This window comes from Sarcophilus harrisii, chromosome 4 (genome assembly GCF_902635505.1).
Source record: "Sarcophilus harrisii chromosome 4, mSarHar1.11, whole genome shotgun sequence".
In the NCBI taxonomy this organism is placed as follows: Eukaryota; Metazoa; Chordata; class Mammalia; order Dasyuromorphia; family Dasyuridae; genus Sarcophilus; species Sarcophilus harrisii.
In genome coordinates this window covers 142,843,684-142,860,788 of record NC_045429.1, presented here as the reverse complement: position 1 = coordinate 142,860,788, position 17,105 = coordinate 142,843,684, and the positions used below count along the sequence as shown (strand labels likewise).

Below are 17,105 nucleotides of genomic sequence, written 5' to 3'. Positions count from 1 at the left end.
GACAAATTTACTTATCCACATACAGCAGAAAAATGACTTGTCAACAGGCCAGACGTAGAGTTGGGAGGACCCAAATTCAAATTTGGTCTCAGAAATTTATTTGCTGTGTGTCTTTAGGCAAGTCACTTAACTCTGCTTCATCTTTAAAATGACCTGGAGAAGGTCATTTTGGCAACCATTCCAGTGGCAACTTTTCCTTTCTACTCCTCACTTCTTAAGTTCCTAGCTATCTTTTCAAGTCAAACTCAGAGATTACCTCTGATCCTTCTAGGTAGTAATGAACTTCTCTATGAGCCCTTGCATAATACATTTTTGAACCTCTCCAATTCATTTATCATGAAATATTAAGTAAAAAGGTAGCCAAGAAAACCCCAAACAGAGTCGGATATGACTGGAGCAACTGGACATTTATTCTGTGTGTACTAATCTTGATCATTAGCCTGATTTTAAGTCACTTGAGGGTAGGATTCTTCTTCATGTCCTATATTGCCAGGCAGCTTTCCCTTGTTTTTCTCCCTTAGTCCTCTTAACCTTATACTGTTTCAGCTTGCACTGAAAAACCAACAATTTATTTCAGATCCATAGCCTGATTTTCCTGTTTTGAAAGTGGAAGTATTGAAATGAGAGAATGAATTCTCCAGAAGCTCCACTTAGAACAGCCTGAGTATTTACAGAGTGATTAGAATCAGGATCTTAGTAATTTAACATCCTATAATTGTCCTCTGCAGGTTCAAGCATTTGAATCCTAGGTGAATTTTGGCTAAAACAATTAAACCCAGCTCCCTTTTGAATCCTCATTACTTCCTCCCTTAGGATTAAAGGGACATTCAATGAAATCATTTTCAGACTCCTTTCTGTCCTCGGCATAAATCTGGCATTCTCTCTGTGAGTGTGCTGATAGGGTCTGGCCATGGCCTACTTGGCAAGACAAGTTTGTCATCTGGATAAACTCTACTTGGTGGAATCCAGTCACTGTGGATCTTGAACCTGACACTCTGAAATCTCAGAAAGAGCTGGGGCCCCAGCATTAGTGTTACAGATTATATTTCCCACTCATTTGCTTCTGATAGAAATAGAAAACAGGGAAGCTGCTCCCTCATTATCTCTCTAAACAGCAGAAGAAAGTATTTTTCTTCACATGGTCTCTCCTTCCCTAGTCCAACTCCCTACCCCCACCCACCCTTACTTCCCTCACCTTTTCCCACTGATCTCCCAAATTATTTTTGGTCACATTAATAACAAGGAATTGAAAGAAGCTCAAACCTGGCTCAGAGTTGGAGTGGATTGATGGCTCTGTTGAAGTCTGCTGGGAAACTGCTCCTGTTTAACAAAAGAACAATTGGCTTAAGAAAGGGACACTAGGACAACGATGATGTGTTTTTAAAGTCTCTTTTTATATCTGACACAGTGGCAGAGGATAGGATTGTCTAAGGAATCCAGTCACAAGCCGAATGCAATCTTTTCATAGTCTTGAATGTACATTGCTTGGAAGGAAGCCAGTCAATTCTACAGGGTCAATATTTTGTTTGATTGTTAGGAGGCATGATAGGGATTAGCCAGCAAAGGAAACTGAGGAGTGAGATGAGTAGGAGGAGAGCCAGGAAAGTATAGTGTCATAAAACTCAGAGAAATTTGTCTCCTCAGTGCCACATGTAATACAGTCTAAAGTCAAGAACAAGGAGGGGAGAGATGAAAAAAAAAGGGAAAAAATTTACATGATAACTTTATTATATATTTAAAATAGGAAGCTGTATGTAATAGAGTTGGAGTTTTCATGTAGTTTTTTTTCTTTGCTATTATGGAAATGCTTTATTTCATAAATTAAAAATAAAGAAAAGTTTAAAAAAGAAAAAAACAAGAACAAATGGGGAAAGAACATCATATATGGTAATCAAGGTATCAATGATAACTTTGGAGAATTCAATTTCAATTGAGTGACTCAAACAAGTCAAGTGGGAAAGTATAGAATACAAGAGATATAGCTAGAACAAAACTTATTAAATTTTGGATTGCAATTTCTGTATGGGGTCCTGTAATTAAATGTGGAGCTTGCAAAATATTTGGCAACAGTGGAACCTTTCTGAAAGTGCAGCAACCAATAATTAATTCAAAATCAAATGCATAATGAATATGAGATGTTTCTGGCAGGTTTGCCCCTGTTGTATTGTGCAATATCAATGCAACCTTGGTTCTGAACACATAACATGCACACTTAGCACTGTGTATGCCCTCATGCCATGCAATGCCAACAAATATTGCCAGAAACACCTTGGCTCAGATTCAAAACCAAGTTGTGTAAAAATTTCTCAAGTGAAAAGGGGTCATGAGTGCAAAAAGTTTAAGAAACCCTGACCTAGAAATAACTTATGAAAAAGACCTGAAGATTTTAGTGGAATGGTAAATTTGCCTCAGTTATGGTAGTCAAAAAAGCTAATTTTATTTTAGGTTACATTAGGAGAAGCACAGAATTTAGAATATGGAGGTGAACATCTAGAATGGTTACTGCTGTTGAATCATTTTTTTGAACCCATTTGGGGTTTTCTTGGCAAAGATACTGGAGTGGTTTGCCATTTTGTTCACTAACTCATTTTACAGAGAAGGAAACCGAGGCAAACAGGGTTACGTGATTTGTCCAAGATCCCAAAACTAGTAAGTTTCTGGGGTCAGACTCAGGAAGGGAGTCTTCTGATTCCAGGCCCATCTATCACAGCACCTAGAAATTCACAAATTGGTGTTCACCCCAACGAAATCAACTAGGATAGTGATAATCATATCAAGTTGTGGGAATTTATGATATTAATTTTGTAGGAAAGAAAATTTAGGAGGGATTTGATAATTGCCTTCAAATATCTGAAGGACTGTCACATGGAGAATAGATTAGATCTGGGCTATTTATTCCAGAGGAGAGAAGAAGAAGCACAAAGTGGGCATTTAAAAAGGCAGATTTAAAATTCATATGAGGGAAAACTTTCTAAAAATTATCCAAAAGTTGAATGAGCTTCCTAGGGGTAGTTCTTCCAACACTGAAGGTCTCTAATAGGAGGATGGATTGCCATTTATTGGAAATGTTATTGAGGGTAATTTATATTCAGATACAAGCTCCTGCAGAAAAAATTTTGGATTTGTTCTTATCCTGACTGTGCTATTTATTACTTCTATGATCTTGAAATTCACTTCCCAATCTTTGCACTTTCATTTCCTTAATTGCAGAATGAATCTGGTATATACAAGGTGATCTCTGATACTAAATTTGTATAATTTTATAATATTTTCTTGAGGATTAGTCTTCTAAATTTGTAAGATCAAGCTTGGGAGTTTTTTTTGTTTTGTTTTGTTTTTTTGATGCAAACTGAATTGAATGACTTGCCCAGGATCACATACCAAATAAGTGTCAGAGGTCATATTTGAACTAGGGTCCTTGTGACTCCAGGACTCATACTCCATCTATTGCACCACCTAGCTACCTCCAGCTTATGATCTTAAGAGACCAACCAGGAAGTCAAAAGTGAGACATTCAAAAAAGAATATCTGTAGTACTATAAGAAATAACTTTGGAAGCTAAATATCTTTCATCTAAATCCTCTAATTTTCAAATCCAGCAAGAGGAAATTATAATTATAGAGATTTTAAAAAAATATTTGGATCATTCCTGGTCCTGATTCACCTAGATAAATGAGATTATTCTGTATGTGTTTTTATTCTGAATTGGATTTATTTGTTTAAAGTACTTCAAGTGTAACTGATTTGCCCAGGGTCACAGAGATAGTGCAAACCCTGAGGCCTGGGTAAAGTTAGAAGTTAGATTTAGACCCTGATTCTAAGTTCTTTGTTCACTATACCAAGGTACCTCTCAGGTACCTATCAAGGGAAAATAACAATCCATACAAAGAAAATACCAAAGCATATTCACAGATTTAGAGCTGGAAAGTATAATTTTGATTGTTGTTATTGTTCAGCTGTTTCCTTGGTTCTTTGTGACTGTTTTTAGGGTTTTCTTGGGAAAGATACTGGAACAGCTTGCCCTTTACACATGAGGGAAACCAAGGCAAAATGGAGTTGTGACTTGCCTATTCATAGAGAGATCAATACAAATAGTTTTCTCATCAACATTAGGGAGGTTCTGAGTGGGTCTTTTCACTTTCACACTCATATTTAGGCATTCTCCTAAGCATTTATTTTAGTAATAGCTTTATAAAAGGAGCGTGTAAGCAGAACTGGTTTTATGGAGATGGAAATCAGTGATGTGCAAAACATTCTACAGAGGCTATAGAAGTCTCATAAATCAGAAGGCTAGATGTATTATCTGAAACTGCTGAACCAGCCCTCGGTAGATCCTTGGAACTCAGTCCTGGACTACCTTCTAAGAGTTACCCTGCAATGGAACTCTTTGCTTATCTTTCCAAAGTGAATTGTGAATGAGGTCACACAGCTGTGGCCACAAGCTCCATTTTCTAAAATAATGGGACAGGAATAAAAGTCAAAAGCCCCAAAATACCAAAGCATTTCTCATAACTCTTTCATCTGTTTATTTTTTTATTTTTTTAAGGTGGCTTCGCTAGCTAATTTTCCCACTCAGGAGAAAAAGAAAACAAATCACAAGCATTTATTAAAATCCTTATGATGTATTTGAAATTGTTGGGGACAGAAAGATTAAATCCTGGTTTGTCACCTCTTCCCTTTAACATTTAAGGGGTGTTTGTGATATGGTTGATGAATCAGCATAGGAACCAGAGGAGTGATTAGACATGTAGGAGGAGAACTACAATGGAAGACATTCCAAAAGTCCCAGAGAAGAGAGATTATACAGGAGGAGAGGATGGTAAACAGTATTAAATGCAGGAAAGAAGTCAAGAAGGATAGACTGAGAAAAGACTATCAGATGTGGTGATTCAGAGATCATATGGAAACTTTGGAGATGATGATCCTAGAAAATGGGTGATTCAAAAAATATCAGCTGCAAAAGTACAGAATAATGGAGGCACAGTTCCAATATGGTCCAAATAAAAAAGACTTTTCTTTTTCTTTTTCATTTTTTTGATATTAAACATTTTCAATAAACAAAAAAAATCTATTTTTTTTCTCCCTCTTACCCATCACCCACATTGGAAAAGAAAAAAGAAAATAAAAACTTGTATGACAAATATGCATAGTCAAGCAAAACAAATTCCATCATTGTGTCCCAAAAATATCTCATTCTGCACCCTGAATCCATCACTTTTCTGTCAGAAAGTGGGTAAAATGTATAGGTCCTTTGGAATCAATGAGTATTTCAAAATGAGAAACATTTATTAAATACCTACTATGTACTATGCTAGCACAGCATTATTCATTGTGTTTATCAGAGTTCTTTAGTTTTTCAAAGTTGAAAACAGGGCATTCTTATGGAAGAACTTCTGGCTCACCTAAATATCCCAGACCTAAATTAGCCTTGAACTTTTCTTTAATGCATATTGCTAAAAGTAATTTACTATGTCTTCACCAAAGTTCCAGATTCACTTTTTGTATTCTCAAATAAAAAGAATAATTTAAGGCAATTATTTTGCTTCTTTGCTTCAGTCAGTGCCAAGGTCATTTTTTAGTGGGTGCTAATTTGCTTGGCTGATGCCTCTGTTAGAAAAAATATATTTATTCTTTCTACATTGAGACTGTCCCCATCATGATTTTGATATATCTCAGGTTAACATGAGAAATTAAATGGGATTTTTGGGGGGAGTTTTGCAGAAGCCACATAAAGGCCAGCAGATGACACAGAAAATATTTAGAAATTTAGACAAGCATAGAAATATAATAGTATTGTATAATAACATTTTTTATTTTTTAATACTATAATAACAATGATCTTCTCTGGTAGGAAGGGAGGACCAAACATTTTTACATGGATTTTCCAGATTGAGCACACATCCCTTTTTCTTGCCCCTAAGAATTTCATCCCCTTCACCCCATCTAGAAAGAATAATTGTAAAGACATAGAAGTATTTTCCCTCTTCTTTCTAGTCACAGGCTGCCCCTAAGGAATTCACCCAACATTTTCTGAGCACCAGCTATCTGGATTAGCCCCAAGGAAGATACAAAGAGGGAATGAGACACATCGCTCTTCCCTCAAGGAATTTACAATCTACTTATTCCATCAGTAACTGCATGAATGAGTAAAAACTGAATTCTTGAAGTAAAGTGTTTTCATTTTCTTTACACCCACAAAGAAGTAATTAAAGCAAAGTGGAGAAGCAACATTGGAATACCCTTGACCATCATAATGTCGCACTAAAATAATTGATGTTAACCTGCACTTGACTGAAACAGGCTGAATTACTGAGTACAACTTTAGACTCCTTATTGACCAAAGAGATTAAATGAGATAATGTGTGTAAAACAATTTGTAAATCTTAAAGCAACTACAAAGATAGTAGTGATTATGATTTTGATAGGTAATGTGGTAAAGTGGCCAGAGCTGGCTAATTAGTATTTTCAAGTCTCACCTCTGACACATGTTGGCTGTGTGACCTTGAATAAATCACTTCTCAATGACTCAGAGAACTTTCTAAGTTATAAAGGAGTTGCTGTGCAATGCACATGCATTGGTTTGGGGAGGAGAGTTTTCCTTCATCAAAAATTCCTTTTATCCTTTCAGCGACAGGTTGGTTTCAGGCAATGTGATTATTATTATTAGAATCTGATAATAGAACACTGGGACTGAAGTCAAGGAGACCCACCTTCCTGAATTCAAACCCCAGCTTCAGAAACTTACTAGCTGTATGCTCCTAGGCAAGTCACTTAATCCTGTTTGCCTCAGTTTCCATCTGTAAAATGAGCTGGAGAAGGAAATGATAAACCATTCCAGAATTTTTGCAAAGAAAATCTTGAATAGGGTCATGAAGAATTTGACATGACTGAAATGATTCAATGACAACAATAAATGAGAAATAATGGTACTGACGTTTAACACTGTGTGTTCTGCCATCATTCATTGATAAGTCACATTTCAAACCTATAAAATCAACAGGAAAGTGCTTCTTTAGATAGCACTTTTTTTTTTGCTAAGTTAGTACAAGTAATCTTAATTACCATATTGTTTTATTGCACTGGAAATATTATTTGAGTTTTATTGTAAAATAACTTCTGGTAAAATTTCTTTTGACCAGTTATCATATTTTAGTATTAGTCAGCTTTAAAAAATAGTTTACCAGTTTGCCAGAGTGTAGAGTCAGCGTTATAGTTAATATTTATATAGTTATTTAAGGTCTGCAAAATAACTCCCAAATATTATTTTATTTTATTCTCATAATCACCTTGGGAAATAAGCACTATTCTCATTCCAATTTTATTGACAAGGAAACTTAGGTAGACAAGAGGTCAAGTAACTTGCTTCAGAATCTCACAGCTGGTCTTATTTGATCTCATCTAAGGTCATCTTTGAACTCAGGTTTTCCTTACAATAAGCCCAGCACTCTATGCACTGCACCATTGAGCTGCCTTCTAATAAGACTACTTGTAAAACTTTTATTGTATTAATTTTATTACCAATGTGCACTCAGGGGAAGAGAGCAACCAATAAAAGTCTAACAATTTTGATAAATTTTTTTGGGCTTATCTACAAGGCTATTTATAGAGTTATCTTTTTATGGCATCAGAATGCTGGTGACATTCTGTTCTTTGACAAAATGAAAGCATCATTTTGTCCCAAAACAAGGGATGAATCAGTGAATCTTACTATCTCTTCATTAGAAACAAGATGGCTTTCCACCTGTCACCATGAAAAGCGATAAATTCTTATGATAAATTATTTTTAAATTCGGAGAAAACAAGAACTCATTTTGCTTTCTACTCCTTAGAGCCCATAGTTAAGTTATGCAAAGCAGTAAATGGCTAATATTGGCATCTGTTGATTATGACTGATTAAACTACACTTGCTCACAAGACTTTTATCAATGAGTTAGAATATGATACTTAGATCTTAACAGAATATGATGCCCACTTTCCTTAAAACAAACTTGGGGAAAGAGCTGTTTTTCTTTCAGCAAAAAAAATCAATTTCCTTTACAGTGATAAATGAATTGGTTTTTATTTGGTCATTTATCTACTTGAGAACTAAAATGCTTTTTTGCTAAGATGGAGAGGCAATAATTCCAATACTTTAAATCAGGAATTATGGGCACCACAAAGTGTTTGTTAAACTCCCATAAGTTAAATCTCCCTTTCTCAGAAATAACACACACACACACAACTATATGACTATAATTTCTTGACAAGAAAATGGGAAACTATGATGATAATGAATGGACAAAATCTTATAGCTAATTAAGTTGCAAGAAATATACAATGGGCAAGCTATCTTGGTCAGCATGAACTCTCCTAAGCCATATGCATGGTATGTAATTTACTCTCATTGCCTCTAGGTTTTAGTACTTTTCTGTGTCATAGACTCTAAACAGTCTGGAAAAGCCTTCATCCCTTCTTAATGTTTTAAATATATAAAGTAAAATACACAGGATCACAAGGGAAACCAGTGATAAATTGAAATCCAATTACCAAAACATTAAAAACAAACAGCCTGGAGTTTTATTCTTAGCCTAGAGTTTATAGCACTTTAAGGTTTCCAAAGCAAAACACAGATCCTGAACTAAGAAACCCTTGCATTTATACTGTTAAACAGCTGAACTAATGAAAACTTAGAATTTGCCACTCAACATAAATTTTGCCTCGATCTCTTAAATAAGGTTATATGGAATTGGATTTGAAAAGGACAAAGTTAATCAAGTTACAAATGAAAAAAGTGTCAATTTTGTGTATATATAAAATGGATCCTAATTGTCTCAGTGACCAGATTTCTTTTCCATTGACCAGATTAGATAAAAAGAGAATGACACAGAACACATAATATGTGTCATCTACTGCTATACAGTGAAGTCTTGCCTTTTCACAGAGAATAAACACAAGACAGCCTAGACAATCAAAGGGCTTTATCTAGTAACAATAGAACTTTATTCTCCTTTTAATTTATGCTCACAGATTTTCTAGTATTTATGCTGTACATATAACAATAAAAGAAAGAAAAATACCCAGTCTCTTGAGACAGATCCAAGACTCTTCAAGACTTTTCAGATCATTTGTTGGGCATATTGTATACATGATTCCTCATGAAGATACTGGTTAGAATAGATAGCATTTGAGCTCCCAGAATCAGAATCCCAGAATTTCAGAATTGAAAGGAAACTATTGAATTGTATCTGTATCTGATCAAGGATCCTTCCTGCAAAATACAGAGCCAAATACTTTGCTGGAAGACTTTTTATAAAGAGATAACCTATGTTCTCTCAAAGTATCCAATTCTATCACTTCTGTATAGCTTTAATTATTAAGAAGTTTTTCCTTATGCCAAAGCTAAATTCTGTCATTTTGGTATTTTCCCTCATGTTGCTTAAGGTATGTCTAATGTACTTTCCATTTGAGATAGCTCAGTTATTAGGTCTATTAGGTATCCTCTCTCCTCCATACTAAATATTGCCAGTTTCTTCAAATTATCCCTATATAGAATAGACCTGAAATCCTTTCTTGCAGCTGCTCCATATAACATTAATGTCTTTTTTAAAAGTGGTATCCTGGTCTGAACACAATACTTCAATTTTTTCTCATTCGATTTTTAAAATTTTTGGATTCACATTTTCCCCTCTCCCACCTCTTCACTGAGAAAACTAGAATCACCCAAATTCCTTTAAAAACATATAAAGTCAAACAAGACAAATTCTTGCATTTTCAGTGTGAAAAACAACAACAAAAAAAGTGATCTGTATGCTGAGTGTCTCAGAAGCTAAGAAGCGTATTTTATCTTGAGTCCTCTAGACCTGTCATAGTATAATACTTAAGATATGGGATGATGAGGCAGCTAGTTGGTGCAGTGGATAGAACACTAGCCCTGAAGTCAAATCTGATCTCAGACACTTAACACTTTCTAGCTGTGTGACCCTGGGCAAGTCACTCAACCCCAATTGCCTCAGCAAAAAACAAAACGAGACAAAAAACATGGTATGACTAGGGCAGAATATAGAGGGATGACGATTAATTTAGTCCTGAAATTAAGGCAATTTAAAATCTCATTCGTTTTCTTGGCTACCGTTTAACACTTATGTGTGTTGTGTATGTGTGTTCTTTCTGAGGGTATAGACACATAGCATATAACATTGATGCATGTTGTACTTGCAGTCCACTAAAGCTCCCAAATCTTTTTCAGATGAGTTAATATCTAATTATGCTTCCATGATATCACATTTATGAAGCTGATCTTTTGATCCCAAGTAGAAGATTGTATTTATATTTGTCCCTATTATATTTCTTTTTTTAACAAATTTGATCCAGTGTTCTACCTTGACAAGTCATTTTGGATCCTGACTCTGTGATCCAGAGTTTAGCTATTGATTCCAGCTTTATTTCATTAGTAAGTATGCCTTTTCTTTCTTCGTCAAAGTTTCTGATAAAAATATTAAATAGTACCAGACCAAGAACAAATTCCTAGGGCACTAGACTGACTTCCAAACTGACACTGAAACTTTAATGACTGTATCAACTTTCAGATTCTATAATAAAATGATCTTTGAATCTACAAACCTTCACCCTATACCTAGTCATTCAGAGAAATGGATCAAAAGAGAAAACAAATTACTATTACCAGGCTACTTTACTTTTGATTTTTAAATGTAGGTATAGCTTCTTCATTTATTATATTAGAGTGATTGGGACTGATGATCTACCCACATCTCAGAATTCTGCTTAATTAGATAGCTTGGAGAGCAAGCTGATGATCTTCAAATGAAGATTTACCATTAAGTAATTAAATTAAACAGTAACAATCTAAGGGTTTTAAAACATAATATATTTAGTGAAAAGTAGCATAATGTAGAAATAGTTCTGTAATGTTTGTCTTGGGATCAGGAAAGATGGGGCTTCAAATTTCTCAAATTACACTTATTGGATGTGTGGCCATGATTAAATCACTCAAACTTTTTGGCCTCAATTTCCTAATCTATAAAATGAGGATAAAAATGCTTGCAATACTTACCTCACAGATTTATTGTGAGGAAAGTTCAAATGTTATGTGCATTTGATTTAGTATTTCTATTTGGTTTTTCCCTTCCGTAATTTTGTAAAGGAATTTTGAAATTCAAGCCTTGTCATTTGTACCCAAAAGTATCCCTAAGCTTTGTCTATAAAAGTTTTGGCATTCATTATAGAAAAAAAGAATGAATTGGGTTGGCAAGTGAACAACTAAGGTCATATTGCAGAATTACGGAGCCTCAGAGTTGGAAGATATCCCTCAACCAGATGCTTTGTCCCAAATTTCTGACAAATGGTCACCCATGGAGGGAGAACCACCTGCCTTCTTAATAACAGTTCTGTTGAAATGATGTTATTTACAGTCTCTGAAAATTGCCTCTCTGCAACTTCTACTCATTATTCTCAGTTCTGTTCTCTAACTCCAGAACAAGTATAATCTGCGTTTGGTAGGCCAGTTTTTCATATGTTTATAGGCTACTATGATATTAGCAAGAGTAGCTATGTAGTGGCGTTGAGAGAGTTCTGGACTAGGAGTCAGAAAAATTCATTTTCCTGAGTTCAAGGTTTCAGATACTAAATTTGTGACCCTGGGCAAGTCACTTAACCCTATTTTCCCGTTTCCTCACCTGTAAAATTAGCTGGAGAAGGAAAGGGCAAAACATTCCAGTATCTTTGTCAAGAAAATCCCAAATGGTGTCATTGAGTCATATATGACTAAGAAATGACTTGACAAAACAACAAAATGATATTTCCCCTAAATTTTCCAAGCCAAACATCTTCAGTTCTTCAACAAATTCTATGCATATTTTTAGTTCTTTCCTGGGCATCTTCCTCGGGGCAAATGTTAGTTAAGAACCTTTCCTAAAAGTGGTATAATACTAAACACTAATATTATATAAATGGGTCTGATCAGAACAGATTATCATCTTCCATACTATGTTAACACAGGCTAATATCATGTTAGCAGTTTTTTTGGTAGTATTCCTTGACATACAATTGACACATATAGAAATTACACTATCTTCTGTGTATTCCAAATGGAGAATTAGGATATAGGATACTGTATTTATTTAATATTTATATATATATATATATTTTTAATATATTTAATATTTTCTTTACTGACTTAAAAAAAGATTCTGTTTCTTCTTCTTTTTCCTGTAAACATCTTTGATGTGTACCCTTTTGTATTTATAAAACTAATGAAAATAAATCCTAATATTTATGAAGAGGCCATTATTCAGATGCAGTTGCCCAAGACAATACTCAGGATGCAAAAATAGCTTAATTTCTATAAGTGTCACTTTGCTCATCTATAAAATGAGGAGTCTGACTTTAATAACCTCTAAATTGACTTCTGGCTTTAAGATTCAGAGGGAGAGAGCTTATGATCTCAGTTTACAAAAACCCAAAAATCCAAACAAAAAACCTTATACCCAAAAACAACAACAAAAGGATGCTCTATATTCAATGTATATGTTTTCTAGGCCACTTATCTCTAAAGAGGGTTAACAAATTTATACTTAGCATGAATAATGATGAATACATTTATAAATATAAGCAGAATTGGTACAGTTCGTATTCTTGAATGATGAAACCATTAATTAATTAAAACACTAACAGAAGGTAGAATTTTTTGGCAGTATCATGATATTTGAATAGTACAAATAGACAAATTTTTTTATACAATCACAAAACTTTTGAGCTGAATGAGACCATTGAGATCTTGCTAATTCCCTAATTTTACAACTGATGAAATTATTGGGAAAATCAAATTTTTCTGAGGCATAAGCACAGATTTGAAAATGAATCCACCCATGTAGAGAAAACTTGAGGAATCATTTGACAAGTAGATGGACAAGATGAAATAGAGAAAAATGCCAATATATGTTAGTTCATAGGATCATAATGTAGAAGGGTCTGAGTTAGCTTACAGTATTTTTTCTTATAAATGTGCACCCAGAGCTCCCCTGGAAATTTCTGGGGACTCCAAGGACTTGAGTACTTATTGCTTGGGGGCTTTTGGAGATGATAAACTTTCTGGCTTCTACTGGATAAGTGGTTGTCTAGAGCTGAAAGGATTTTGCAAGCCCTGAGGGGTCACTTGGTAGTGATTCATATGATTCTAGTGAGGGTGGAGAAAGATGGATATCATGATGACCTTGTCTATATGGCAACTGACACAGGAGGTTACATACAAACAAGGTGAATTTGCACCAGGTTCATAACTTCCTTTGCTCTTTCTGTGTTTTTGGGTTTTTTTTGTTTTTTTTTTCTTTTCTGATCTCATGTGAATGAGTATATTGAGATGGCTGTATCCAAGACTGGAGATGGCCTTGGGCGTTCAAGAAGTGTAGAGTTACCATGAAACTCAGAACTGAATGGAAGCATTGGGTTGGTACTTTGTAATTACTTTAACAATCTGGATGGGATGGCCAGTGCTAAGCAGAGGCACAATGTAAAATGCCTAATCAACAATACTTACTACTTCTTTATGTTTTGACACAGTTAAGTAGCAATCTTTCAGAAGATTATAACAGTAGTTAAAAGTTAAATTATTGAATCCTTTTAATTTGTTTAATCCTGTTTCCTAAATGTAAATGTATTCAATCTGAATCCTGTTTAATTGTCCTGTTAATTCATGCTTCTAAATTTCTTGTTCCTAGCATTCTTTCTGTGTGCAGGGAGAAAATACTTATCCCATTTCCGATTCATATTATATATTTAAAAGAAATAGCAAGTAGCATATAATAGCTTTGCAATTACATGCAAAATCATCTTTTTTCCATTTCTACTGTGTTATCAAAATGCTTGTTTTATTTCTAAATAAATTCAGAATAAAATAAAATAAAAAAAAAAGTAATAAGCTATTTGTCCTATATCCAATTCATATTATATACTGATTACTTCTTTTACTTCCTGCTTTGGGGACACCTATACCTATGACATATAACTTATGTAACTTTTAGCAATTTTTTGAACTGAATTTATTTTAAAATGGCATGAATAGCTTTATAAGAGAGTGAACTTATAGTCACTAGACATTTTAAAGAGAGAGGCTAGATGTGTTAGAGGGCAGGGATTTAAAACTATGGAACTTTAAAATTACCTTTAAGTTGTAAGACTATTATTCTACTCTGTTCAAATGCTAAGTAATATTAAGTTGTGGGGCAGCAAGATGGTGCAGTGGAAAGAATGTTAGGGCCTAGTATCAAGAAGATTAATCTTCCTGAATTCAACTATAGTCTAATTTCTATTAACTAAGTACAAACAATTGTGAATTTCAAGATTTATCCAAAGCAAAAAAAGAAAAACTCAACAATTTTTGACCCCCAAAGAAATAAAATTGTATATGGTCACTGACTGAATATAAACCTTATTCAGAAGGACAAAGATATAGGGAAAAGACTCATGCATATAAGAGTACTTATAGCAGTACTTTTTGTTACAGCTAAGAACTGTGGAAGGATAAAGGGTGCCTGCCATTTAGGGAATGACTGTACAACTCTGCACAATGGAATATTATTATGCCATTAGAAATAAAAATACAATGAATTCAGAGAAAAATGAAGAGCTGAGGTGGGGCTGAATGAGATACAAAATTTCAGTCATGACCAATGTGTTGATTTATTGGGTTTAACTATACTTAGTTATAAGGGAGAGTTTCTGTTTGGGACTGTGGAGTGATAGAAATGGGAAAAATAGTGCATGAATAAAATATTTTTGGCAAATGCAGGAAAAGATACAAAAAGAAGCTCAAAAAGGGACATAACAAATATGTTCTATCTTTCCCTTGATAAATTTAAGATATACTTTAAAAACTATAGGTAACAGAAATTCCGTTCCTTATACAATTCTTTTCCTGTTCTTTGTATATTGAAAAGTTTGTTTCTGCTGTTGATTATAAATTTATATTTAAAAAAAATTTTTTTTAAGTGGCATTGATAAGTCCTTACCTGGTATTAAAACACTCATTTGATTCTTTGGTCCCTGAGACACTGAATGGTTCCTTTTGTCTGCATTAGCTGATGAGAGCAGCTGTTTCCTTGTGGGTTTCTGGATGTTCTGTGAAGGGAGACTTCTGTCCTCATCTTCAGTTAATCCCATAGTTCTTTGCTGGGCTGGATTTAGTACAGCATGAGTTATTGTCTTGCGGCCAGGATTCACTGAATGAATGGAGATAAATTAATTATTTATTGTCAGATTTTTTTTTTTTTTTGTGTGTGTGTATGTTAAATAAACTGAAAAACACTAAATCCTCAGTCTAACTCTAATGATACCATTTTGGAGTTAAGCAGAATTCTAAATTCAACTATTAATTTTTTTTTTTTAAATAAATGCCATCATTTCTGGTTTTTAATGGAAAATTTTTGTTTGATCTTTTTTTCTTTAAAATTTAATGACAGAGTCAAAACTCAAACCCAACATTTGTAGATTAAAATATTGCTGTTTTCTCTCTGGGATGTGTTTCTTTGGTACCTAAAACTAGAAGAATAGTTTAGTATGTGATTTGGTCTTCATAAATTATATCAAACATTAGTTTATATCAAACATTAGAAATCTGGAAAATTACTTAAAATAAAATGAATATTTATTTAGATTTTAAGAGTGCCCATTACTTGGGAAATGGCTGAATAAATTAAGGTATATGAATGTAACAAAATACTATTGTACCACAGAAACATGGAGACTTGTACAAACTTATAAGTATAGGAGCAAGAGTGGAATAACTCTTCCCACTCTTCCCTATCTCCCAGATAGGAGAGCAATTTGTATAAGAACACCATTGTAAAGACAAGCAACTTTAACAGACTAAAGAATGTTGATCAATGCAATGATCAACCATGATTCAAGGGGCCCAATAATGAAGCAGGCTTCCTACCTCCTGAAAAGATGGGAATGACTCAAAGCAGAAAGCGGCATACATTTTTCTATATGACCAATTTGGGCATTTATTTTGCTTGACTATGAATATTTTGACTATGCATAAAGATTTTGCTATTGTTATTTTTTTAATGGGGAGAAGCTGAGGAGAGGAAATGAATGGCCAGGGATCTATCTCACTCAAATTAAAAAATATATATATATGCTATGAGCATTTTTGGATCAGGAAAGAGTTCTTAAGTATTAAGCAGTGATAGGATATGGCAGCATCAGATATGTGAGAAATCCCTGAATTACAGACCAGTATTTGAAATTTGATCAACATTTGATCTGACAATCATCGCTACTTCACATTTTATATCGTACAGAATCTGCAAAATTAAGACTGGAAAATGTGGTTATCAATAACAAAGGATCTAATCATTTACCTTATTTTAAAATTCAATTTAGTGAACATTTTATTAAGTGCCTCACATGCAGTTATAGGATAGCCAAGGTGACATAGTGGATTAATTCAGAATACTGAATTTGGAATCAGGGAGACCTGGGTTCTATATCTATTATATAGATTCTATATTGCTATAGAATCTAATTAGTGTGTGAACACTAGCAAATCATATAACTTTTCTGAGTCTCTGTTTCTCCACCAGTAAGAAATAATAGGAATAATAACAACAACAACAACTATAACAAGTAACATTTATGTAGTTCTTACTATGTGTCAGGCACTGTGCCATGGACTTTACAGTTACTAACTCATTCGATCTTTGTAATAGCCTTGGGAATATTATTATTCCTAGATTATAGATGAAGAAACGGAGGCAAGAGTGGTTACATGCTGTTATACAGCTAGTAAAACCTGAGTCCAGATCTTCTTCTCATTACTGTCATCTAGCTGCCCTACAATAATACTTACTTCATAGGATTTTGTGAAGTTCAAAAGAGATAATATGTAATTTGTATCTATGTAATATGTATATATTAATGTATATATATTATAAATATGTAAAAATAATATGTAAATTTTGTTTAAAAGTTTTTTTTTTTAATTTAAAGTTTTATATAAATGTTTGATACTGTCATCATCATGTTACACTTTAATAATACATACCAAGATGAGAAACCCACCCAATGGCTGGCTGAAAGAAGCTGCTTGTTGTTCAGTTATAAAGTTC

General features: G+C 33.9%; 1 protein-coding gene across 1 annotated transcript in view; it reads right to left on the bottom strand.

The window, feature by feature from the left end:
• LRP11 (LDL receptor related protein 11) overlaps positions 1-17,105 on the bottom strand; it is a 97,027-nt gene that overhangs the window by 12,700 nt on the left and 67,222 nt on the right. The window contains exons 5-6 of the mRNA XM_023503266.2: positions 15,003-15,212; positions 1,264-1,320 (exon numbers count right to left, since the gene is read on the bottom strand). Coding sequence (XP_023359034.2) covers positions 1,264-1,320; positions 15,003-15,212 — 267 coding nt within the window. The remainder of the gene's footprint in view (positions 1-1,263; positions 1,321-15,002; positions 15,213-17,105) is intronic.